The sequence below is a fragment of the Geotrypetes seraphini genome, chromosome 17, assembly GCF_902459505.1.
Source record: "Geotrypetes seraphini chromosome 17, aGeoSer1.1, whole genome shotgun sequence".
Taxonomy (NCBI): Eukaryota; Metazoa; Chordata; class Amphibia; order Gymnophiona; family Dermophiidae; genus Geotrypetes; species Geotrypetes seraphini.
In genome coordinates, this window is record NC_047100.1 from 17038077 (window position 1) to 17065026 (window position 26950).

Consider the following 26950-nt stretch of genomic DNA (forward strand, 5'->3'; position numbering starts at 1 on the left):
TTTGTATGGCAATTGTTCTTTCCATTTTGTAAATATGGCACAACAAATTTCACCAGAAAGTATGGTTAAGTCTACTGTAATTTTCCAATTACTGGTGATATGTTGTATGGCGACTCCTGTCATGATAAATAAAAGTTTTATTCCTTGATGAAATTTGACTTTTTGTTCTCATTGACATACCGAACATTATTGTATCATATGATAATGCTACATGGTTTTCTAATAAACAATTAATTTGAGACCAAATTGATTTCCAAAATGCCATGATACAGGGACAATAGAATATTAAATGATCTAAAGTCCCTGCTTTCAGATTACAATGCCAGCATCTATTAGACTTAGAGCTATCTAACTTTTGTAATCTAACTGGGGTCCAAAATGCTCTAGGTAAAAGAAAAAAAACAAGAAGTTTGTCTCAAAGATGCGGACACTGTAGATCTCATTCTCCAAGACCAAATTTGTGGCCATTGAGACGCAGTAATTTGATGCTTTATCTCACTGCTCCAGATGTCCCTAAGTCCATTTTTAGGTTTTTTATTTATAAATCCATTTATCAATTTATACCACCGTGTGGCCTGGTGACCCAATAAGTCTACCTGAAAGCATAAAAACTCCAAACCTTTTTTAAACCCAGCTACATGAACTGCTATTACTATTTGCTCCAGCAATGAATTCCAGAGCTTAACTATATATTAAATGAAAAAATATTTTCTGCTATTTGTTTTTCATTCACAACTATGTAACTTCATGGAGTGTCTCCTAGTCTTTGTACTTTTTGATGAACAATCAATTTACATTTATCCATCACAGGTAGCTGTAAATGTAGGCTAGGAAAACCCTGGTGCGATTCTGTTGGTGGCACAATCACATGATTGACACATGATCAGCAGCCAATTTTAAGACGGCAGCCAAAAACAGTGCCAGTTACAAAATCTGGGCCATAGTGCCTATTAAAGTAAACTGCTCATCTTATCTCTAACACACTTGTATCAATCTTAATGCAAATATTTCTAAAATAAGAGGAAGAATATTTAAATCTATATATATATATATATATATATATATATAAAATCGGAGGTATGTATGTGTGTGTGTATGTGCCGCGATCACGCAAAAACGGCTTGACCGATTTGAACGAAACTGGATATGCAGATCCCTCACTACCTGGGATGATATGTTCTGGGGGTCTCGCAGCCCACCTGCACACATGGGCGGAGCTACAAACAGAAAATCATATTTCACCCATTCATGTCAATGGAAAAAATGTAAAAAGCTGCCATTCTCACAGTAATTCAAAAACGGCTTGCCCGATTTGAACGAAACTTGGTATGCTGATCCCTCACTACCTGGGGTGATATGTTCTGGGGGTCTCGCGGCCCACCTGCACACATGGGCGGAGCTACAAACATAAAATCATATTTCACCCATTCATGTCAATGGAAAAAATGTAAAAAGCTGCCATTCTCACAGTAATTCAAAAACGGCTTGACCGCTTTGAACGAAACTTGGTATGCAGATCCCTCACTACATGGGGTGATATGTTCTGGGGGTCTCTCGGCCCACAACTCTATGTTGCTTGCTCAAGGGTGGGTTCACCCAACAATTTATATGTTCTTGCTCCTGGAGGTGAAACTAAAAATGTTGTTTATAATCAAGTTTTGTGTTAGTTGTATTTTATTCATTTTGTCAAATATTTCACATTATAATTTGAATATTGTACTTTTCATAAAGCTGTAAAAAATAATTTCATTCACCACTATAAAGTATCTTTTTTTGCTTCCATTTACAGTGTTATTGCTATAATTAAATACCCGTGCAACGCCGGGCCTTCAGCTAGTGAGCTATATAGCATTCGTATTTAAGCTAAGTATCTAGTTAACATTTACACTTCCCCCTCCCCATTCGTGGTTTCCACACTCGCCATTTCACAAATTTGCAATTTTTTGGGGGGTGGGGGGGAAACCCCCCCCCATATTTTATCACGTTCTTGCCTCTCTCCCGCCTTCCTCGGTAGTCTAGCAGGCTTTCAGGGCAGGAGTGATCTTCCTACGCTCCTGCCCCGTGTAGATCGCCAATAGGAAATGACTGCTATGAGCTTCCGCCGTAGTCTCGAGAGACTACGGGAACTCACGGCAGGGCAAGAGGGAGGCGGGGGTGGGTCAGAGCCAGATGAAGATATTTGCGGTTTTTCTCCATTCGCAGTCAAGCTCTGCCCCTATCCCCCGTGAATACCGAAGGAGAAATATTAAGCCAAAGGAACCTGTCACCAGGAGTGGGATCCCTAGGATAGTAGACTTGGGGGTGGGTCAGTAGAGTGGGCAGGCCTGATGGGCTATGGCCCTTATCTGCCGTCATCTTCTATGTTTCTTGGTATCTTTTGGAAATACATTGCGATTTCCGTCTGGCTCTTCTGCTTCATCATTTCTTTACATATATTTTTGTACTAGTCTTTAAGCCCGTTACATTAACGGGTGCTAGAAAGCAGCCCCCTTTCCCTCTCCCCCTCCAGTTCCTCCCTAACTGTCTCTCCGTGGCCCCCTTTCTGTCTTCCCCCCCTAAGCAAAACGATCTGCCTCCCAGCACACCCCTCCCCCCGAAGCAGCCCCCTTTCCCTCTACCCCTCCAATTCCTCCCTGACAGTGTCTCCGTGGCCCCCCATTTTGTCTCCCCCCCCCAAGCAAAGCTATCTACCTCCCAGCACACCCTTCCCCCAAAGCAAACCCCTTTCCCTCTGCTCCTCCAGTTCCTCCCTGACTGTCTCTCCGTGGCCCCCCTTCTGTCTCCCCCCCAAGCAAAGCTGTCTGCCTCCAAGCACACCCCTCCCCCAAAGCAGGCCCCTTTCCCTCTCCAGTTCCTCCCTGTCTCTCTGTGGCCTCCCTTCTGTCTCCCCCCCCCAAGCAAAGCTGTCTGCCTCCAAGCACACCCCTTCCCCAAAGAAGGCCCCTTTCCCTCTCCCGCTCCAGTTCCTCCCTGTCTCTCCGTGGCCCCCCTTCTGTCTCCCCCCCAAGCAAAGCTGTCTGCCTCCAAGCACACCCCTCCCCCAAAGCAGGCCCCTTTCCCTCTCCCACTCCAGTTCCTCCCTGTCTCTTTGTGGCCCCCCTTCTGTCTCCCCCCCCTAAGCAAAACGATCTGCCTCTCAGCACACCCCTCTCCCCGAAGCAGCCCCCTTTCCCCTCCTTTGAGAATGTTTACCTGCATGGGCCACCTGCAGCACCCTCCAGCCGTTCCTCTGAGCTGAAACTCCTTCACTCGCCTCCCGCCTACACTTTTTTGAAGATGCGCGCCATCCCCGCGGTCTGGCCAGCTCCCCTAGTCCCTTGACGCCGCCACCACCTTCCCTTCCCATGGTCGACAAACCTCTTGGCTCCAGCAGCGGCTGCAGCACTGTAAACATGCTGCTTCGCGGCCTCTACTGCCCCGATTTGCTCTGCCGCGTCTGATGATGTCATCAGGGTCACGGAAGAGCAAATCAAGGCAGTAGAGGCCGCGAAGCAGCGTGTTTACAGTGCTGCGGCCGCTGCTGGAGCCAAGAGATTTGTCGACCATGGGAAGGGAAGGGGGTGGCGGCGGCAAGGGACTAAGGTAGCCGGCCAGACCGCGAGAAGAAAAAATCGGGTGGGAGGCTCAACGGACATTGGGGGGGGAGGGGCGAAGACGACGATGAAGACGAACTGAAAAGAACCCTAGGCACATGGTAGTGCCGTTTTTCCATTTCCGGCTGTGTCCTTGCTTTCTCCCTAGCTCCCAGTGCCCCACCGGTCTGTACACCGCGATCTGGAGAGTTTTTTATTAGTTTTAGTTTTATTATTATTATTAGGATTTTATATACCGCCTATCAAGGTTATCTAAGCGGTTTTACAATCAGGTACTAAAGCATTTTCCCTCTCTGTCCCGGTGGGCTCACAATCTATCTAACGTACCTGGAGAGCAGGGAGTCCAACGCTGGCGGCTGGAAAGCAATGCGGCTGGGAAGCTGTAAGGCTGGGGACTCGCGCATGCGCACTCCTGCAAAGCCACGGACCTACATCTCACAGATCAGGGATTTCAGATCTCGCAGGTCTGAGTGCGCATGCGCGGCTAGCGTTTTATTATATAGGATGTACAAATCGCTGCTTCTGCTAACTCCCTCACCTTTAACGCACGTACTTTGGATGAGTCAATGTGACAGAAAAAGTCAAGCGCACCACTGAACCTGCGTATGCCCTCTGCAATATTATCTAGTGTAAACTTGTCTTCTGGCACCTTTTCTTCTACTCCTTCCTCCCCTTCATCTGGTATTGCCTCTCCTTCAGGAGCAGTCAGGTCAATGAGATCATCTTTCTTTAGTTCATTTGCTCTGGTGTTTAAGTCTTGAATAGCCTCCTTATCCATATCTTCAAAGCCTTCCCCACCCACCTGCTTTGCCAAGTCAATGATGCCTTCCATAATTTCTTGGCCTGGCTCTGTGATATTTACAATGTTATCCTTTTTTACACATTCAGGCCAAAGATTCTTCCAGCACAAGTTCACTGTCTCTGGCTTGACAGCTCTCTTTCAATAATATTGATGACATCAGCAATAGTGAATTCCTTCCAATTTTTCATGATGTTCTCTACGTTGTGGCCTTCATCCATAGCATGGCCAATCCTCTCCAAGAAATACCGGGTGTAGTGTGTTTTGAAGGTCCTTATTTCACCCCCTGGTCGAGAGGCTGGATGAGAGATGTTGTGTGGAACTCATGTGTGTCTGGGTGTCCAGGGGCATTGTCCAATGCCAACAGAACCTTGAATTCCATTCCTTTATTGGCCAGGTATTTTCTTACTTCTGGCACAAAACACTGATGAAACCACTCTAGGAACAGAGCTCTTGTTGTCCAAGCCTTCTTGTTGCTCATCCAGTAAAAAGGCAGCTGGAACTTATCATTCCCCTTCAAGGCTCGTGGGTTTACAGCTTTAAAAAGTGTTGGCTTTATCATATGGGCTACTGCATTTGCACAAAGCAACATGGTCAATCTATCCCTTGCAGCCTTGAAACCTGGTGCTAGCTTATTCTCTATGCTAATGAAAGTCCTCTGGCATTTTCTTCCAAAAGAGAGCAATTTCATCGGCATTGAATGCCTACTCAGGTTCATATCCCTTTCTCTTCAATAATTTGCTTAAAAGGTAGCAGGGACCTCTAGCTGCTTCTTTGTTGGCAGATGCTGCTTCTTCTGTCACTCTAACATTACGCAGGCCATACCTGTGACAGAATTTATCAAACCACCCTTTACTGGCCAGAAAGTCAGTGGATTGAGACATTCCATCTTCCCTGCTCTTCAAATTTTCATACAAAGACTTTGCCTTTCCTCTTATCACAGAGTCTATTGGTATTCTCTTTTTGTAGCAATCCTGCACCCACAGAAATGTTGCAGCTTCCGTACGATAGAGATTGGTATCTCGCACAACATGTAATGTCTTCGCACCTGCTAGTGCAGCTGCCGTAACAGCTTCACGGATTTGTTTTTTGTTCTCTTTTATGTACCTAATGGTTGACTCATTAATGCCATAGTGTCGAGCAACAGCAGAAGAGTACTTTACTCTCTGAAGCATATCCAATAATTCTACCTTTTCTTGTAAGGTTTTCACTTTTTTTTCCCCCTTTTGGAAGCACTTTCAGTAGCACTTGAACTCTTGCGCTTTGTAGCCATGGTGGAAGACCTGACCTGTTCCTGAAGGAGAGGCAATATCCCAGATATGTTAGTGCTTTAGGCAGGCAAGCAGCGGATTCACAAAGCTTTTGGCAGCTTTTAGGGCTTTAAGCAGGCAAGCAGCAGATTCACAAAGCTTTTGGCAGCTTTTAGGGCTTTAAGCAGGCAAGCAGCGGATTCACAAAACTTTTGGCAGCTTTTAGGGCTTTAAGCAGGCAAGCAGTGGATTCACAAAGCTTTTGGCAGCTTTTAGGGCTTTAAGCAGGCAAGCAGCGGATTCACAAAACTTTTGGCAGCTTTTAGAGTTTTAAGCAGGCAAGCAGCGGATTCACAAAGCTTTTGGCAGCTTTTAGGGCTTTAAGCAGGCAAGCAGCGATTCACAAAGCTTTTGGAAGCTTTTAGGGCTTTTAGCAGGCAAGCAGTGATTTTCTGGGTAATAGCGATTTTCTCCATACATACTGGGAAGCAGCATTTCTCTCTATGGATGCTGGGAAGCAGTGTTTTTCAGGGTGAAAGATTTGAAGCTTCAATTTTGTGGGAGAAAGCATGGAAGCAGAGTGAATGTTGGTAAACATTAAACTTTTTTCACAGTACAGCAAAAGGAAAGGAACTTTAATCATGATGTAATTTTGGGGGCGGAGCCAGCCTACAAAAAAATTGCGAATACGGGAAACCGCGAAGGTAGAAACCGAGAATACGGAGGAAGAAGTGTAGCTCTTTTTGTTTATGAAATTATGCATATTCATTAGGGATATCTTGAAAACCTGACTGGCTGGGGGGGTCCCCAAGGACAGGTTTAAGAGCACTGCAATAACCCATTATATTTAATGGGATTGATTTATTAACTGAATAAAGAATAAGCCAAAATTTATGAGACAAAATGATGAAAGATCCAAGAGGAGTTGCACTGTTATTTTCACTTGAGAAAGATTTTGTTATAGACTAAAACAATTATTATCTGGTTTGTTTTTTTTTCATTTTTTATTTATTCATTTTTAAATTCTTACAACAAGTGAATTAAACATATTATAATCAATTGTCATATGACACTTGTATTTACAAACAAATCCTCTTTTTTTAAATTATGAAGATTCCCTTGTTGTAACGCTAACACCTTTTCCATCTTATATATATGACAAACTGAGTTCCACCAAAATGTATAATTTAATTTAGTATAATCTTTCCAATTTTGAGTAATTTGTTGCATGGCGTCCCCTGTCAATATTAATAATAATTTGTTATTATTTGCAGAAATTGGACTCTGAGTTCTCATTGCTGTACCAAATAATATAGTGTCATATGAGAGTCCTACATGGTTTTCTAATAATTTATTAATTTGGGGCCAAATTAGTTTCCAAAAAGCATTTACACAAGGACAAAAAAAAAATAAATGATCTAACATCCCAACTTCTAATCTACAATGCCAGCATCTATTGGATCTAGTGCTATCTATCTTTTGTAAACGCGTAGGGGTCCATAAAACTCGATGTAACAAAAACATCCACATTTGACTCATAGATGCTGACCTTGTAGACCTTAATTTCCAGGACCAAAATCGTGGCCATTTAGACGCAGAAATTGTCTGTCCAATCTCAATACTCCAAATATCCCTAAGTCCAGTTTTCTTTTTTTTATTTAAAAATCCATATAACAATTTATACCATTTTGCAGCTTGGTGTCCCAAAAAATCCGCCTGGAAACTGAGAACCTGCAAGCTATATTGAGTATTAAGATCCTTCCATTCAGGGATCCCTGCCTGAATAGCCTGCTTCAATTGCATCCATTTAAAATATTGTGTTTTATTTAAGCCAAATTTATGTTGCAATTGTGAAAAACTAAGCAGTGATCCTTCTGAAATGACATCATTCAATGTCCATATACCTGCAATTATCCATTGTTTCCAGACGATCTTAAATCCACCAATCTTGATCCTGGAGTTTACCCAAATAGATTGACTTAGTGATTTAGCAATTGGATCTGGTGATAGATTACTAATATATCTTAAGGTCTTCCAAGTATCCAGTAAAATTCTATTATCCTTGTACTTCCTAGGCAATTTTATACTAACTACATGTTCTAAATGTAATGGGAACAGGAGCCGCCATTCTAAATATAACCAATCAGGTACATTCTCCATGAGATCTGGGAGGATCCAATACATACCCTGTCTTAGAATATAGGCTTGATAGTACCTATACAAATTTGGAAAAATTTACCCCTCCCTCCACAATTGGTCTTTGTAATGATGCTAAAGCAATTCTGGATCTTTTCCCAAACCAAACAAATTTTGTGAGAAAGTTGTTTAACTTTTTATAAAATGACCCCTGAAAAAATATTGGTATCATACTCATTTGATAACAAACCACAGGCAATATCATCATTTTAATTGTTTGAACTCTTCCCCACCAAGAGAGATGTAAAGGATTCCATTGCTCACACATTTCTATTATCTGTTAACAAAGGGCTAGATTTACTAAAACATGCTACTGTGTTAGTGCATGCAGACACTTAACATATTAGTAAATAGGTCTCATTGCATGGGTAATTAACATATTAATGCATGTTAGAATAACATAAAATGGGATCTGCAGTAAACAATGCACATTAATATGTGTCAACGCATGGTGGCATCTAATAAAATATTTCACTAAACATTATAAACATAATTTTAAAATGTTTTTACTAAACAGATTTAAACCACTGACTTCTATTGCTACATTTTTTTACCTGATTGGACATAAGTGTAGACACACAGCTATAGAAAGAATCAAGTTTTCCCAGTTTAATGCCCTGTAAACTATCTTTCTCGGTGAAAAGATTGATAACTGCTGGGTACCATGTGTTAATTAACTTCTCTTCCATCGCTGCACATTCCAAGGACACATCATTCTTAAATGATTCACAATCAACTGGACCTCGTGCCCTGTTTAACTCAAAAAACATATTTTATGGGATTTTAAAAACAAAGATTGTATCTAAAACAATGACACTTTAGTATGCGATATGGAACAGTTGAACTAACTTGACAATTATAATGTTTAGACAATTATAATGTTTAGAGCTGTTTTACCTGTAACTTGACAGGTCCACAATAAGTAAATCAAGAAAGGTTGTGTAACCAATATCCAATATTGATTTCAATGTGGGATGAAGAATGTGCAAATTTGAACTAATTTCATTTCTTGCATGCACAAAATTCTGATGCCAAGGATTAGAGAAATCTAGACCTCTGAAAGAGTAATGAGAAGCAAGAGTAATCACATGTTAACAATTTACAAATAAAAGTGGACTATAGCAGCATGAGTTGCTGCATTAGAAATTAAACTAATTTTGATGCGAGATACTTACACTGGAGGCTCTGGTAAAGGTCCTGGCTCATCTTCAAGTCCTTTCACATCTGGTTTTACAAGAACACTTCTCACTGAAGAAAATATGCAAACTAGTAAATATTAAAAATACATATTTATATAACATTCAATTTCATTAAGTGGCTGACTAGTAAGCATTTTTCCTATCTGGCCTAGTGGGCTCACAATCTAATATACCTAGGGAATGGAGGATTAAGTGACTTGCCCAGGGTCACAAGGAGCAGCATGGGGTTTGAACTCACAATCTCAGGGTGCTGAGGCTGTAACTCTAACCACTGTGCCACACTCTCCTCCTTTTACTGAAAGAGAACCGTAAAAAAATGTTGCGAGATCCATTGTATCATATTAAATTCAAATGTTCTGGAGTTCAGTGGTCAAAAATCATTATCACACAAGAAAGAAAGAAAGAAAATTCAGCACTCGACATACCTAGCACATTGACACCCAGAGTGGATCATTTTTTTTTTACACCCTCCCTCCCTCAAGCCAGCTGTCGCCTCTTTCAACCACACCACCACCACCACCACCAAACACAGTCCGGCAGCTCAACTCTCTTTCAAACCTCCACCTGTGGGCTGACAGCTCCCTCTCTTACCCTTGGTCTACCTTTAAACATTGCTTTTTTCCCCTGTAGAGGTAGTCAGCAGCATAAGTAGATTCATATATAACCGTGCCTGCACCATTCCTGGAGCTTTCCCTTTGCTGAATTCAACCCTTGCAAAACAGATGAAGTAACATCAAAGAGGGGCTGAAAGCAGCAAAGGTAAAGCTCCAAGAATGACAGACAGCATTAAGGCCCAGTTTCTAAAAATGGCACCGTAAGTTAAGTGGTGGTGGAAGCCCTAGTGCCACCTAACTTAATTGCTTCAATTGGTTTTAATAGGCACGGTAATTATTGTTTAAAAAAACAAAACAAAACCATATTTTGTTTAACTAATTGTAAACCGCATTGAACTCCATGGTTATGCGATATAGAAATCCGATTTTAGGTTATGTAGGAGGCATCTACAAAGGTAGATGCCACAATTGTGTCTAAGCACAGTACTTAACAGTGCCTATGGTCAATGTAGGCGTGATTTAGGCACCATTAGGCATGATTCTCAGTCAAACTTAGGTGCCTGTAATGTAGGCCTTTAAAACCCTGGCCTACATTACTGGTGCCTAAGTTTTTCTTTAGCCATGATTCTATTAACAGCGCCTTCGCATGATTGACACAAATATGGAGCCGTTTTTGTAGCCACCGCATGATGTAGGCATCATTTACAGAATCTGGCGCTATGTGAATAGCTAATGTTGCCAGCCACTTCTACAGAGGAGAAAGCCATGTTTAAAAGGTAGAATGAAGAAAGGGGAATGACTGCCACTCTGGGGGAGGATGTTGGTTGTACCTAAAATGAAGTACACCCACAGCCCCGCCCTTGGTATGCCACTGCAGCATTCACTATCTACAACAGGGATCTCAAAGCCCCTCTTTAAGGGCCGCAATCCAATCGGGTTTTCAGCATTTCTCCAATGAATATGCATCGAAAGTAGTGCATGCACATAAATCTCATGCATATTCATTGTGGAAAACCTGAAAACCCGACTGGATTGCGACCCTCAAGGAGGGACTTTGACACCCCTGATCTATAACCATTTGTAGCTTAAGTAATCACAAATACATATTTATGTTTCAATATTTTTGGGGCATATCTGTTTTTATGAAATCAGGGAATAAGTTCCTCTGCCTTTACTTTTATTTGTTCTTTCCATCCAGTTCTATTTAAAAATTATATGAAAAGCCTGAAATTAATATGTGAAGCCCCATTTTGTACAGAGTCTCTAGGTAAAAACTGGAACATCCAGATCAGGACATTCAGAATTTCATGAATATTTTACCGAAGGCTTTGCAGAAAGCAGAGCCCTCTGTAAAATATTTAGGAGGATGCCAGCAAATACAAATGCACTGGCACATACAGCAGAAGCATCAATTTTTACAGGCCTAAATGTTCTCTGTTTTAACATTTTTATTAAACTTTTTCAATTTAAGATACACTAGAAGTATTGAACCAATACAAACAATTATAACTTATATATGAAAAAGAGGATTACTAGTAATAAATCTCCATCCCCCATTCCCAATGCCCCCCTCAACTTCCAAAATGCCTTATGCACTACTGCCACCTTGGCAGAAGTTTTTATGGCCTTCAATGATAATCTACAGTAGCAAAACCTCCTTCCCAAGGCTTACATGTTCCAAAAAAAAAGAACAGCAATACTCAGAATTTTACGGGTGTAAAACAAGAAATTTTACACGTTAAGTACGGATTGAGCAATATACATGTATATTCGCCATAAGTTATACATGGAAGCGTTAGATTTCTTAAAACTAAATGGGTTGGATTCTGTAGCCAGTGCCCAAGTCGATAGCCGCCCTAAAAGTGGCTTCAGATCTATCAATCAATTACTGATCTTTCAATCTACTGATCTATCAATCAATTACTGAATCGCACCTATTCAGTCAAGATAGACAGCTGAAATGTAGGCCCAGAAAATCCTGGCCTACATTTCAGCCACTTATCTTTGCTGCTAGACCGCTTCAGCCAATCGCAGCAGGGGAATTTCCCCTCTCCATCAACTGAGTGGCAGGGACTCCCCAAAGCCGCAATTCTGTAACCAGCACCCAAGGCTGAAGTGTAGCACAGCTAACGCACGACTCCAGGCAATGGTCAGGCCCCAGGCACCGAAGACACCAGCGATGTGGGTCAGTGAGGGAGATCGCACGCTGACACTGGCTACACTTCTTGAAGCCCGTGACTGGCCGGGACATAGAAGAGAAGATAGCTGCCGCTAAGTCGAAGCCCACAGGCTGTGGGAGCGTGTGGCAGGCCCCGCCAGTCGACGAAAAAATAATTTTTTTTTTTTACAGAAATGAAAAGAACACAGCAATCCGGTAAAAAATAAAACAATGAACCGCGGTGAGGAGAAGGCACGACGCGAGCTAAGTTCAGCGCAGAGCATCAAAGATGGACTTCTCGGCTCCGGAAAACTGAGAATTGAGGAGACGCGCCCTGTGCTGGGCAGGAAGGCACTCGTGCATGCGCAGTGCGGTAGATTCAAAACTTCTAAGTTTTCTACAAGCAAGTCTGCTTGCGAGGCTGTCCGCATCCGGGCTCTGTGGATGATGTCACCCACATGTGAGAATAGGCTGTCTGCTTGTCCTGGGATAATGCACTGTACTCACAAGTGCTACTTGTATCAGCTCTCACTGCAGCTTGAACATTGAAAAGATTTCTGCCTCACACAAGCTTGAAGATCCTTCGGGGGCTTTTCTCTTTGGGCTACCTTTTACACAGACCTCAAGGGTTTAAAAAGCACAGTTACTTACCGTAACAGTTGTTATCCGGGGACAGCAGGCAGATATTCCCACACATGGGTGACGTCACCGACGGAGCCCCGCAGCGGACAGCCTCGAAAGCAAACTTGCTTGAAGATCTCGAACTTTCGAGTGCTGCACCGCGCCTGCGCGCGTGCCTTCCCGCCCGAACTAGGGGGCGCATCTCCTGAGAGGATCCTCAGTTCAGATACCTAGCCAAGAAGCCAACCAGGGGAGGTGGGAGGGTTGTGGGAATATCTGCCTGCTGTCCCCGGATAACAACTGTTACGGTAAGTAACTGTGCTTTATCCCAGGACAAGCAGGCAGCATATTCCCACACATGGGTGACCTCCAAGCTAAGTAAAAGGGGATGGAGGGAGTTGGCAATTTACGAAAAAAGATTTTGCAAAACAGATTGGCCAAATTGGCCATCCCTCCTGGATAAAGTATCCAGACAATAATGAGAGGTGAAAGTATGAACCGAGGACCAAGTGGCAGCCTTGCAGATTTCCTCAATAGGAGTTGATCGGAGGAAAGCTACAGATGCCGCCATAGCTCTAACTTTATGGCCCGTCACTCGACCTTGAAGAGGAAGACCAGCCTGAGCATAACAAAAAGAAATACACGCAGCCATCCAGTTGGAGATGGTACGCTTCGATATAGGACGACCCAACCTGTTTGGATCAAAGGATATGAAAAGTTGAGGAGATGTTCTGTGAAGTTGAGTGCGTTGCAGGTAGAAAGCCAAAGCACGTTTACAGTCCAAGGTATGAAGAGCCGCCTCTCCTGGGTGAGAATGAGGCTTTGGAAAAAATACAGGTAGAACAATAGACTGATTGATGTGAAATTCTGAAACGACTTTAGGCAAGAATTTAGGATGAGTACGTAGAACAACCTTGTCATGGTGAAAAACTGTGAAAGGTGGATCAGCTACTAGCGCTTGTAACTCACTGACACGACGAGCAGAAGTGAGAGCGATGAGGAACACAGCTTTCCAAGTGAGATACTTAAGATGAGCTTTGTCAAGTGGTTCAAAAGGAGGTTTCATAAGTTGAGCTAAAACAACGTTGAGATCCCAAACCACAGGAGGTGGTTTACGAGGAGGATGGATATTGAGAAGGCCTTTCATAAAACGAGAAATCATAGGATGTGCAGAAAGGGATATTCCATCCAAAGGCTGATGAAAAGCAGCAATAGCACTAAGGTGGACTCGGATAGATGTAGTCTGAAGTCCAGATTGTGATAAATGAAGTAAATAGTCCAGAACTGATGTCAATGAAGCAGCTCTGGGTGGTAGATTATGTGTAGAACACCAAGCAGAGAATCTTGTCCACTTTTGACCATAACATTGTCTAGTGGATGGTTTTCTGGAAGCAAGTAAAATCTCTTGAACAGACGGAGAGAATTGAGAAAAGTCTGTTAAAGAGAAAGGTACCAAGCTGTCAAATGTAGAGACTGTAGATTGGGATGAAGCAAAGCTCCTTGATTCTGCGTGAGAAGAGAAGGAAAAATTGGTAGAAGTAGAGGCTCCCTGGTGCTGAGTTGAAGTAGAAGGGAGAACCAAGGTTGCCTGGGCCACCGAGGAGCTATCAGAATCATGGTGGCATGGTCTGATTTCAACTTGACCAGAGTCTTGAGAATTAGAGGAAACGGAGGAAAAGCATAAAGGAACTGATTCCTCCAGTCCAGGAGAAACGCATCCGCTTCGAGACGTTGAGGAGTGTAGATGCGGGAGCAAAATTGAGGCAGTTTGAAGTTGAGAGGTGACGCAAACAGGTCTATCTGCGGAGTACCCCAACGGGCAAAGATTTGGCGAAGAGTAGGAGAATTGAGTGTCCATTCGTGAGGTTGTAGAAGACGACTCAATTTGTCCGCCAAATAGTTGTGTTGACCTTGAATGTAAACTGCTCTGAGGAAGATGTTGCGGGGAATCGCCCACTGCCACAATTTCAGAGCCTCTTGACAAAGGGAATGAGATCCTGTCCCTCCCTGTTTGTTTACATAATACATGGCTACTTGATTGTCCGTACGTACTAGAATCACCATGTCGTGAAGTAGATGTTGAAAAGCTTTGAGAGCATAGAATATCGCTCTGAGTTCCAACAGATTTATAGAACACCTCCGGTCTGCTTGGGTCCAGAGCCCCTGAGTGCAAAGACCGTCCACATGGGCTCCCCATGCGTACATTGACGAGTCGGTTGTGAGGACCTTTTGATGAGGAAGAGGGTAAAACAGTAAACCTTTTGAAAGATTCAAAGAGAGCATCCACCAACGGAGAGACTTCTTTAAAGAAGGAGTGATGGAAATCAGTCGAGTTGGTGGATCCACTGATTGTTGCCATTGCGATGCCAGTGTCCATTGAGGAATGCGAAGATGAAGCCTGGCAAAAGGAACTACATGAACTGTAGAGGCCATGTGACCGAGCAGAATCATCATTTTTCTTGCTGGAACAGTGGGAAGTTGGAAAAATTGTTGAGAAATTTGAATGAGTGCATCCTGACGTGGTTGCGGAAGGTATGCTCTCAGATTGATAGTGTCCAGAGTTGCTCCTATGAACTGGAGAGACTGAGAAGGAGTCAGCTGAGATTTGGGAAAATTGATGTGAAATCCCAGACTTTGTAGAAAAAGAATAGTCTGTTGGGTCGCTACAATAACCCCTGTAAGAGAGGGAGCTTTGATGAGCCAGTCGTCTAGGTATGGAAATACTTGGAGACCCTGGTTGCGAAGAGCTGCAGCTACCACCACAAGGCATTTTGTGAAAACCCTGGGGGAAGAAGCCAGTCCGAAGGGGAGAACTCTGTATTGAAGATGAAGATTTCCCACTTGGAATCTGAGGTACTTGCGAAATGTTGGATGAATAGGGATATGAGTATAGGCCTCTTTGAGATCGAGGGAGCACATCCAATCCCCTTGATCCATCAAAGAATACAGAGTTGGCAGAGTGAGCATTCGAAATTTCTCTTTGACTAGAAATTTGTTGAGAGCTCTGAGATCCAAAATCGGTCGCAAATCCCCCGTCTTTTTGGGAACTAGAAAATAACGGGAGTAGAATCCCGAGTTCCTTTGAGATAGAGGGACTTCCTCTACTGCTCGAAGAGAAAGAAGAGCTCGAGCTTCTTGGAGAAGAAGAGGAAGATGCGACTGGTTTGAAAGACACTCTCTTGGATGGCGATCTGGAGGCACCTGAAGGAGTCGAAGAGAGTATCCCTCTCGTATGATGGTAAGGACCCAGAGATCTGATGTTATGAGCTCCCATTAGTGATAAAATGTGGACAGGCGACCCCCTATGGGGAGGGGAGAATTTGGAAATAGAGAAATTTGAATGCTCAAGTTGAGATTGTCAAAAAGACTGAGCAGGCTTAGTGTTAGCAGGAGTCTGAGATTTTTGTTGTCGTTGTTGAGGAGGAGGACGACGAGCAGGAGGTCTAGAAAAAGCAGGAGTTGTTTTCAGTGGATAGCGACGTGGAGTTTGTTTGAAACCTCTAGTTGGTACAGTTTTAGGTTTTGGACGGATGAGGGAAGCAAAAGAGCGCTCATGTTCTGAAAGACGCTTTGTAGCTGCCTCAATAGAGTCATCGAATAATTCATTCCCTTGACAAGGAAGATTAGCCAATCTATCCTGAAGGTTAGGATCCATGTCCACTATCCTCAACCATGCTAATCTACGCATGGCTACTGCAAATGCTGAGACTCTAGACGAGAGTTCAAAGGCATCATAGGAGGCTTGTAGCATGAAAAGTCTCAATTGAGAAAGAGTCTTAAGGATATTTTTAAATTCTGAAAGACGATTGGTAGAGATGTCCGGGTAAAAGGAAGACAAAATCTTTAAAAAGTGATTAAAATAGGACGTAAAAATGTAATTATAATTCAAAACTCTGTTTGCCATCATAGAATTTTGGTATAAACGTCGCCCAAATTTATCCATGGTGCGGCCTTCCCTACCAGGAGGGACTGAAGCATAAATTTTGGAGGGATGTGCTTTCTTCAATGATGACTCTACTACCAGAGATTGATGAGAGAGTTGAGACTTTTCATAACCTTTAGATGGAACCGTCCTGTAACGAGATTCCAATTTAGATGGGATGGCCGTGATAGAATAAGGAGTCTCCATATTGCGAGTGAAGGTCTGCTGGAGAACAGGAGTCATAGGCAATCTGAGTGACTCTTTAGGAGGATGGGGAAGCTCCATGTCCGCCAAGTACTCAGGAGTATATTTAGAGTCTGAATGAAGGTCCAGCTTGAGGGCCTGGCCCATATCAAAGATAAATTTGGCAAAAGAAACTGATTTTGGGTCAGATGATTCTTCAGGAGAGCCACTGCGAGATTTGTGTTGTACTGAGTAGGATGGAGAATCCTCTCTAGAGTATGTGGAAATGTCTGATTCCATACGCACAGTGGGAGAAGAAGCTGTACTGTGAAGTGGAGTAAGAGAATGTTTCCTCTTCAGACCCCTGGATGGAGAAGTACCCGGTGTACGAGGCACAGACTGAGTCGAGGTATGTGGAGAACTGTCCCGACGGACTGGCTTCGATGGGGTTCTGGATCGAGAAGGGCTTCGAGTGGAGGCTCGATGTCGAGAACCCTGCTTCGTCTTCGAAGAACGAGACAAAGAAGCCTCGGTATCCAACGTCGAAGATTCCCTCCGAAGCTTGGAGGCCCCATGTCTCGAATGTTTCGACCGATGCTTCGGAGGAGGTGAGCCCGGAGACGACTCCGATGAAGAAATGTTTTTCGGTGTCCGGGATCGGCTTCGAGAGACTGGAAGCTCCGGTTGAGTCACAGGCTGGTCAACTCGAGGCAAGGTCGAGGACGGGACCAGTTGAGCCACTAAAGAAGTAATTTGAGTGGTGAGGATAGATTTTAACATGTCCTCCAGCATCGGCACCGAGACAGAAGGTTCTGACCTCGTATGTGCAGCAGTACGCTCCGAAGAGGGCGACCTCGAAGGTGAGTATTCCCTTATCTTGGAGGTACGCTTTGAAAGTGGTCGCGCCGAGGACTCTGGTGGCTTCTTGGATACGGCACCTGAAAGAGAACTCGGAGACTTACCCCCCGTAGAAGGCTTCGTGGAAGACGTCGTCTTCGAAGTCAACGAAGGAGAAGAGGTCGAGGCCTTCGAGACCGAAACTCCAGCCGGAGTCTGGGTCGAGGCCTTCGAGACCACAGGCGTCGAAGTCGTCGGAGTCGAGGCCTTCGAGACCGGTGCAGCCGCCACGGTCGAGGCCGGCTCCGAAGATTGCTCCATACCAAAAAGTTGGAAAAATTAAGCACAACGCCGCCGAAAAGCTCGTGGAGTGAGGGTAAAGCAGCGATGACAATCTTCTGGGGAATGAGAGGAACCCAGGCACTGTAAACAACGGCAGTGGGGATCGGTGACCGAAATCACCCGATTACACTGTCGACAGCGTTTAAACCCGGTAAGAGGCCGGGACATGGAAAAAATAAAGTCCGTGTCGAGCGAAGGAGCCTAGGCCTAGGCCCAAAGCTCGACGGCCGAACTGAAAGGAAAAAAGAATAACTTTTTTTTTTTTTTTTTTTTTTATAAGTAAAAAGAAAATAAGAAGAATAAATGAACACAGCGACCGACTTAAAATTAAAGAAACAGCCGCGGTGATGAGAAGGCAATGCTGCAGAGAAAGAAAACGTGTCTTCTTGTCTCCGCGGAAATAAACGAACTGAGGATCCTCTCAGGAGATGCGCCCCCTAGTTCGGGCGGGAAGGCACGCGCGCAGGCGCGGTGCAGCACTCGAAAGTTCGAGATCTTCAAGCAAGTTTGCTTTCGAGGCTGTCCGCTGCGGGGCTCCGTCGGTGACGTCACCCATGTGTGGGAATATGCTGCCTGCTTGTCCTGGGATAACCCTCTACTCCACTAGCTCCTTATGCGTGAACTTCAGGGGGGGTGAGCCCATCTGGAACCTATTACAGTCCTCTGGACCAATGCGTGGCAACTCAGTCTGTGCTCAAGCGCCTGAAAAAAAATTCAGGGCAAGCTGCATTTCCAGGGGAACCCTCCCCAAGCTGTTCAAAGTTATTGCAGGCCAGCCAGGCAAGTGCCCTAAAAGGTTGCTCCCCCTGGCTACTGTCCTCTGAACCAGTGACTATATCTTCTCCCAGGCAGAGCTATCCCAGGATCACTGTGAACCTCTGTAGCACCAGGAAGCCTCAAAATTGGTTTAAAAACAAAACAAAACACTGAAAATAACAAATGCAGAGTAAGGAAAAACAAACACCAAACAAAAAAAACACCACCTTCTCAATTTATTTTCAGAAGGAAAAACTGAGGAGATAGGGCACTGCCTAGTGACACAAGAACCCATTAGTCAGGACTTCTTTCCCTCATGTACTAGAAAAGCGGTTTCTAAGTTAGATATGGTGCAGATCGATATACTTACCCATATACTGTTTCATACTAATTTCATAGTCTCTGGTCACCTCCTGCAAAAGTTCTTGAAGAAGTGCCTCTTTGTCCTTGCCTTCTTTCAGTGACTGTGGTATCAGCAGCAGCATAGAATTTAACCACTGCTTCTGAATGCGCACCACAGGACTGCTTTCTACACGTGACTTCAGAAACAAATAGTTGGTCTAAAAGAACAGATCAGTGATTAGGTTAAATAAAAGCTAGTAATATCTAAGGATAAGATGAATACATTTGATATACATCCTTTCTGTGGTACAACCAGAGCAGGATCACAATCTAATTTATTTGATGTACCTGGGGCAATGGAGTAGTGGCTCTTGGCTGGGGCCATATACCAGGTGCCCGGAACTCTGACAAAATAGCCTGGACAAAATAACCTTGTAACAAAATAGCCCTTGACAAAAAAAATCTCTAACAAAATAGTCTTTGACAAAATGGACCTTGTAAAAGAATCAAAAAGATTAGGTTCTTACCTTGCTAATATAGGCCCCCTTTTACTAAACTGTGCTACCAGTTTTTAGCGCAGGGAGCCATGCTGAATGCCCCACGCTGCTCCCGACACTCAGAGTTCCTATGAGCATCGGCAGCTGCGTGCAGCATTCAGCATGACTTCCGGTGCTAAAAACCGCTAACGCGATTTGGTAAAAGGGGGCCATAGTTTATTAGTTATAGTCTGCCTTTAACAAGGCAGATTACAACCTTACATACATTAAAAAATATACTGTAATATACTATAAAAATAGACTGTAAAATTTTACAACACAGAAAAATGTCTCACATAATCCTCCATCATAATGGAACATCAATAATCATATTTCATCTTACAAAATAAATGACGTTTCAGCATTTTCTTAAAATTACATAACGGTAAGTCCTTTTGTTGTCTAATATGAACTGGAAGCTTATTCCATTCAGTTGGGCCTGCGCAGGAAAACACACTAGTTCTCACTGTTTCCAAGTTCAACTTCTTTCAAGTTGGAATAATTAAGTCAAAATGTCTTGCAGAGTGTAATGCACGAGAGGGCACCTACAATAACACAGTCCTGCAGATATCTTTTCTAGTAAATAGGTGTCTCATTTTGGGATGGTAGGGTATTCTCCCATGCTCATGAACCGTGCAGAAGGAATCCATTCCAACTTTAACACTTCCTCCTTCCCTAGAGGGCTCTGCTGCCTCCTTCAATTTGTACCAAAGCAGGCGAAAGAGGGGTATTACATTACATTAGTGATTTCTATTCCGCCAATGCCTTGTGGTTCAAGGCGGATTACATCAAAGTTATCAAGAATTATATTAAATGTTTGCAGGAACAGCATAATGTCATAATATTTACTTAAGAAGAACCAAAGAGTTGTCGAGATTAGAGAATGACACGGTGGCGGTTTACCCGCGGCCACCGCATTTTAGCCGCGGGTCACCCGCCGAAAACAGGGAAGAAAACTAGCAGTCGCTGCGGCGACGGGGACAAGGCCATTCACCGCCCGCGGGGCGGTGAATGGTCTTGTCCCCGCAGTGAGGCATGAAGGATCGCGCGGTCCCCGCAGCTCACACCCGCCTGCCCAATCGATTCTAGTGTTTAGCCAGCTCTCTCCCTTCTCCTCACCTTAGTTTGTAGATTTTCTTTTTCGGCGACGCGCACGCGCGACTGCTCAGTGTTCAATCTTCTGCTCTGACGCAACCGGAAACAGGAAGTTGCAGCAGAGCAGAAGATTGAACACTGAGCAGCCGCGCGTGCGCGGCTCTCTGATAGCGTGCGGGTCGCCGAAAAAGAAAACCTATAAATTAAGGTGAGGAGAAGGGAGAGAGCTGGCTAAACACTAGAATCGATTGGGCAGGCAGGTAGTGGCTGCGGGGACCGTGCGATCGCTAGTGTTCCCGGCTCAAATTGGAAGGAGGGAGTGAAAGGGAAAAGGATTCTGGGCCAAGGGGATGAAAACGGAAGAAAAATCCACAGCAGGAAAGAAAGGGAAGGACAGGCAGGTGAGCCAGATGCTAGAAGCAGGGGGGGGGGGGAAGAAAGAGGGAAAAAAGCTAGATGGGGTTGAAAAGAAGAGACACACTGGTATGGAAGAGGAAGATAGGGGAAATCTGGACACAGGAAGGTAACAGAAAGAGGGGAAATTATGTGCATGGGGCATAGGGACAGAGACATAAAGGGGACATGCCATGGGGATGGTATATGGACACAGGGGGGGGGGCAATGGCAGATACATAGGGGAGATATTAGAAATGGGGAAAATAGGAGCACAGAAGGGAGATGGTTTGTGGGGATGGGACAGGGACCAAGCTCGCAGGCTCCAGTGGCTTGCACAAATTACATTGTAACGTGCCATGAAAATAAGAGGGAGGAAGGTAGATAGATAGGCCACGCGAGAGGAGCTGAAGGGTGGTAGAAAGGAACAGATGGTAAAGGAGGGAGGGAAGGGTGGTGGTGGAAAGGAATAGGACAGACATTGAAGGAGGGTGGAGAGGAACAGACCCTGAAGGGAAATGTGGAAGACAGAATGGGAAGAAGACAGTTGCCAGACTATGGGGGAGCGGAGGGAAGAAGATGGGTGCTAGACCAATTGGGGGGGGGGGGAGTGAAGGGAGAGGCACAGTAACAGCAAATGGAAGACGCAGAGAGAAGATACACAGTGGATGGAAGGAATTGAATGAGAAGATGTGGAAAGCAGAAACCAGACAACAAAGGTAGAAAAAAAATTCTATTTATTTTTTGCTTTAGTTGTGTTGATAAAAATTTATAAACAAAGCCCTGCCAGCTGAACATCTCTTTCTCTAGTTCAGCAGCAGGAACTTTGATTTATAAGAAAGGAATAAGCTAAATATTACAGTACTAAGGCTTATATGGATGCAGCGGGGACGGTGACGGGGCGGTGAATGGGATGGCAGTGGCGGTGACGGGGCGGTGAAAGGGATGACGGTGACAGGGCGGTGAAGGGAACGGCGGTGACGGGGCGGTGCAGAGGATGGTGGGCCGGTGACGGGGACAGATTTTTTCCCCGTGTCATTCTCTAGTCGAGATCTCAAAATACAGCCCTGAGACTCGTCTACTCACTGAAAAAATATGACCATATCACAGAGGCATATCATGACTCATCCTGCTCCTTCGTGGGTTTCTTCACCGGTGACAGATGAGAGGAGGGGACGTGGAACCGTTTCTAACCTAGAACCCCTTCTACTAAACCTCGCTAGTGGTTTTTATCACCGAGAGCCGCGCTGAACGCTGCGTGCAGCTCCCGACGCTCTTGGAACTCTATGAGAGTCAGGAGCATTCAGCGCGGTTCCCGGTGATACAAACCACTAGTGCGGTTTAGTAGAAGGGGGCCTAACCTTCATTCGCCCACCGATTCCCTCACTAGCCACGAGCCACCATAGGACGTGGGGGAACTAACCCGCCCGCATGACCACCCACCTATCATCTACCAGCTCTCTCCCTAAAGAGGAAGGGAGAAGACGAGAGCAAAACCCACTCACACACTTCAGATACAATCCATGCCACGCGTAACCCCACCCCGAAGCAACAGCAGCCAATCTATGGGCACTGAATCAGGGAGGCCGATTTTTTTAAAAAGGGAATCGATTCTCTCCATTTTTCCCCTCTAATTCTTGTTATAATTATTACATTGTTTTTCTCATGTATTGATTTGGAGTTGTCATTTCATTTACTCAATGTCCATTGATATTTTTCCTTTATTTATATTGTTTTAACTAGATTCATGCTTGCTTGTATTTATCCGGATGCCAATATTAGCTAAGAGGTACACTCTTGTGTTAGTTTTGAATTGTTATTTACTAGAGCATTTATTCTTAGGTTTAACATATGCTTGCTCATTCATCTGTTTGTTGTACCGCATATTCTTCATGTGCTGGATATGTTCATCCTTATTCTGTATTTTTGTAAAACTTTAATAAACAAACCTTGACTAAAAAAAAAAAAAAGGGAATCGATTCACCCGAAGTGAATCAATTCAAATCAGAAATCGGGCAGCACTAGTATATACATAGCAAAACAAACAATACTGAACAAGAGAGAGAAAAAAAAAAAAAGGTAAATAGCAAGTAAGTAAATAGATAAATAAATATGCATGTATATAAAAAACACACACACACACAAACTAATCTGGCGTTTTAAGTTATCTGTTTATTCTCCCCCCCCCCAAAAAAAAAAAAAGTATATAATAGGTCTAAAAACCACTAAAAATAACTTTGATTAATGCTTTTTAAAATTACCCTCGGAACTCCAGATAGGAGGGTTTTTAGACCCATTATATACTTTTATTGAGGGGGATAAACAGATAGGTCAAAACACCAGATTAGTTAGTGGTACACGTTTTTCTAATGTTTTTCTTTAGGTCGTTTGAGAAGTTTTCATGGACACTTTGTTTTTGGAGCACTTTTGGATTAAGTAACACTTGGTGAATTGATTAGTTTTTGGGAAAAACCCAGCATTATAGACTCTTACCATCATACTCATTCTACCAGACTCTCACTCCTGACTTGGAAAATGAAATTACAGCACTGCCTTTTAAGTTAAGTACAACATCTATATAATATAATATGGCTGTGGGGAGTTCCCGTTGTAGTCTCGAGAGACTAGGGGAACTCACGGCAGCTATTTCCTATTGGCGATCTGCACAGGGCAGGAGTGTAGGAAGATCGCTCCTGCCCCGAAAGCCCGCTAGACCACCAGGTAAGGCCGGGATGCCGGGGGAAGGCAGGAGGGAGGCGGGGGTGGGTCAGAGCTGGACCAGAAGATATTCGCGGTATTTCACCATTCGCGGTCCGGCTCTGCCCCTATCCTCCGCAAATCCGGAGGGAGAAGTGTATGCCACTTAGGATAAAAAGTGCAAAGAAAAGTGGGCAAATTGTAGCATGACATCAGTAACTTGTGATGTAGATGATGGTCACGCTTGTCCAAGTGCTTGCTCCAGCTGCCAGGAGGGACTGTGGCAAAAACATCAACCGGACTGGATTTGATCAAAGAAGAGGCTACAGAAAGCACAGTTACTTACCGTAACAGGTGTTATCCAGGGACAGCAGGCAGATATTCTTGACTGATGGGTGACGGCACCGACGGAGCCCCGGTACGGACAATTTTAGAGTGATTGCACTCTAAGAATTTGGAAAGTTCTAGCAGGCCGCACCGCGCACGCGCGAGTGCCTTCCCGCCCGACGGAGGCGCGCGGTCCCCAGTTAGGATAAGCCAGCTAAGAAGCCAACCCGGGGAGGTGGGTGGGACGCAAGAATATCTGCCTGCTGTCCCTGGATAACACCTGTTACGGTAAGTAACTGTGCTTTATCCCAGGACAAGCAGGCAGCATATTCTTGACTGATGGGTGACCTCCAAGCTAACAAAAAGAGGGATGGAGGGAAGGTTGGCCATTAGGAAAACAAATTTTGCAAAACAGATTGGCCGAAGTGTCCATCCCGTCTGGAGAATGCATCCAGACAATAGTGAGATGTAAAAGTATGAACTGAGGACCAAGTAGCAGCTTTGCAGATTTCCTCAATCGGAGTAGAACGGAGGAAAGCCACAGATGCTGCCATAGCTCTAACTCTATGGGCCATGACAGAACCTTCCAGTGTCAGTCCGGACTGAGCATAACAGAATGAAATGCACGCTGCAAGCCAATTTGACAACGTACGTTTAGAAACAGGACGTCCCAATTTATTCGGATCAAAGGACAGAAAGAGTTGGGGAGATGATCTGTGGGGTTTAGTGCGCTCTAAATAGTAAGCTAAAGCCCGCTTACAGTCCAAAGTATGCAGAGCCTGTTCTCCAGAATGAGAGTGAGGTTTCGGAAAGAAGACAGGTAGAACAATGGATTGGTTGAGATGGAATTCAGAGACAACCTTCGGGAGAAACTTTGGATGTGTACGCAGAACCACCTTGTCATGATGAAAAATAGTAAAAGGTGGATCCGCAACTAGTGCATGTAGCTCACTGACCCTCCTGGCAGAGGTTAGAGCAATAAGGAAGACCACTTTCCAAGTGAGAAACTTGAAAGGAGTCGTAGCCAAGGGTTCAAACGGAGGCTTCATCAAGGCGGAGAGAACCACATTGAGATCCCAGACTACAGGGGGAGCTTTAAGAGGTGGTTTCACATTGAAAAGACCCCGCATGAATCTGGAAACCAAAGGATGAGCTGAAAGGAGTTTTCCATGAACTGGCTCATGAAAAGCAGCAATAGCACTGAGGTGGACTCGGATGGAAGTAGACTTGAGACCAGAGTCAGACAAAGAAAGAAGGTAATCCAACAAGGTCTCCACTGCAAGGGATGTGGGATCATGATGATGAAGAAGACACCAGGAAGAAAATTGTGTCCACTTCTGATGGTAACATTGTAGAGTGGCCGGTTTCCTGGAGGCATCTAGAATAGAACGAACGGGCTGAGACAAAAGAGTATCATGAGAAGTCAGCCCGAGAGATACCAAGCTGTCAGGTGCAGAAACTGGAGGTTGGGATGTAGAAGGGTCTGCTGATGTTGTGTAAGCAGAGAAGGAAACAGTGGAAGAAGCATAGGCTCCCTGGAACTGAGTTGAAGTAAAAGGGAGAACCAATGTTGCCTGGGCCATCATGGAGCGATGAGAATCATGGTGGCCTGTTCCCCCTCTGGAGCTTGAACAAGGTTCGTAACATGAGAGGTAGCGGAGGGAAAGCATACAGGAACATATTGGACCAATCCAGGAGAAAAGCATCCGCTGCCAGACGGTGAGGAGAGTAGAGTCTGGAGCAGAAGAGGGGCAGCTGGTGATTTTGAGGAGCTGCAAAGAGGTCTATCTGAGGAGTGCCCCACTGAGCGAAGATGGACTGTAGAGTTAAAGGATCGAGAGTCCACTCGTGAGGTTGGAGAATTCTGCTGAGTTTGTCCGCTAAGGAATTCTGTTCTCCCTGAATGTAGATAGCTTTCAGGAATAATTGGTGATCTGTGGCCCAAGCCCAAATCTTCTGGGCTTCCTGGCACAAGAGGCGAGAGCCTGTCCCACCCTGCTTGTTGATGTAGTACATCGCAACTTGATTGTCTGTGCACAGCAGGAGGACTTGAGGAAAGAGAAGATGTTGGAAGGCCTTGAGGGCATAAAGCATCGCTCTGAGTTCCAGGAAATTGATATGATGCTTCATTTCCTGAGCTGTCCAAAGTCCTTGAGTTTGGAATTCGTTCAAATGAGCTCCCCAGGCATAAGGGGAGGCGTCGGTGGTGATGACAAGTTGATGAGGAGGTAGTTGGAACAGAAGACCTCTGGAGAGATTTGAGGACATCAACCACCATTGTAGAGACTGACGAAGAGATGATGTCACAAATATGTGTCGTGAGCAAGGATCCGTCGCTTGGGACCACTGGGTAGCTAGGGTCCATTGAGGAGTGTGCAGGTGAAAACGTGCGAAGGGTGTGACATGAACTGTGGAGGCCATGTGACCCAAGAGTATCATCATTTGCTTGGCAGAGATGGAACGTTGTGGAAGCACCTGCCGACATAGAGATTGAAGAGTTTGAAGACGGTTGGACGGCAGGAACGCTCTCGTGAGGACTGTGTCTAGCACCGCTCCAATGAATTGAAGTCTGAGTGGGGATGAGATGAGATTTGGGTAGATTGATCTCGAACCCCAAAAGTTGTAGAAACAGCACAGTTACTTACCGTAACAGGTGTTATCCAGGGACAGCAGGCATATATTCTCACATGTGGGTGACGTCATCTACGGAGCCCCAGCGCGGACAGCTTTTCAAGCAAACTTGATTGAAGTTTCAAGTTTGCACACTGCACCACGCATGTGCATGCCTTCTCGCCCACTAGAGGGCGCATCCCACCTCGTGGTCCTCAGTTCCATAACTAGCAAAGAAGCCATCCCCGGGGAGGAGGGCGGGTTGTGAGAATATATGCCTGCTGTCCCTGGATAACACCTGTTACGGTAAGTAACTGTGCTTTATCCCAGGACAAGCAGGCATGATATTCTCACATGTGGGTGACTTCCAAGCCAACCAAAAAAGGGCAGGTGGGAGGATGGCAATTTAGGAAAACAGATTACGTAACACCGACTGGCCAAAGCGGCCGTCACTCCTGGACAGAGAGTCCAGACAGTAGTGGGAGGTGAATGTATGAACCGAAGACCAAGTAGCAGCCTTGCAAATGTCCTCCACAGGCG

The 26950-nt window shown here is 44.7% G+C and overlaps 1 protein-coding gene across 2 annotated transcripts in view; it reads right to left on the bottom strand.

Annotated features, from left to right (window-relative positions):
• DNAH12 (dynein axonemal heavy chain 12) overlaps nucleotides 1-26950 on the bottom strand; it is a 451362-nt gene that overhangs the window by 411108 nt on the left and 13304 nt on the right. For both annotated transcript variants that reach the window (XM_033925718.1, XM_033925717.1), the window contains exons 5-8: nucleotides 18781-18970; nucleotides 9014-9086; nucleotides 8736-8894; nucleotides 8393-8588 (exon numbers count right to left, since the gene is read on the bottom strand). In XM_033925718.1, coding sequence (XP_033781609.1) covers nucleotides 8393-8588; nucleotides 8736-8894; nucleotides 9014-9086; nucleotides 18781-18970 — 618 coding nt within the window. The remainder of the gene's footprint in view (nucleotides 1-8392; nucleotides 8589-8735; nucleotides 8895-9013; nucleotides 9087-18780; nucleotides 18971-26950) is intronic.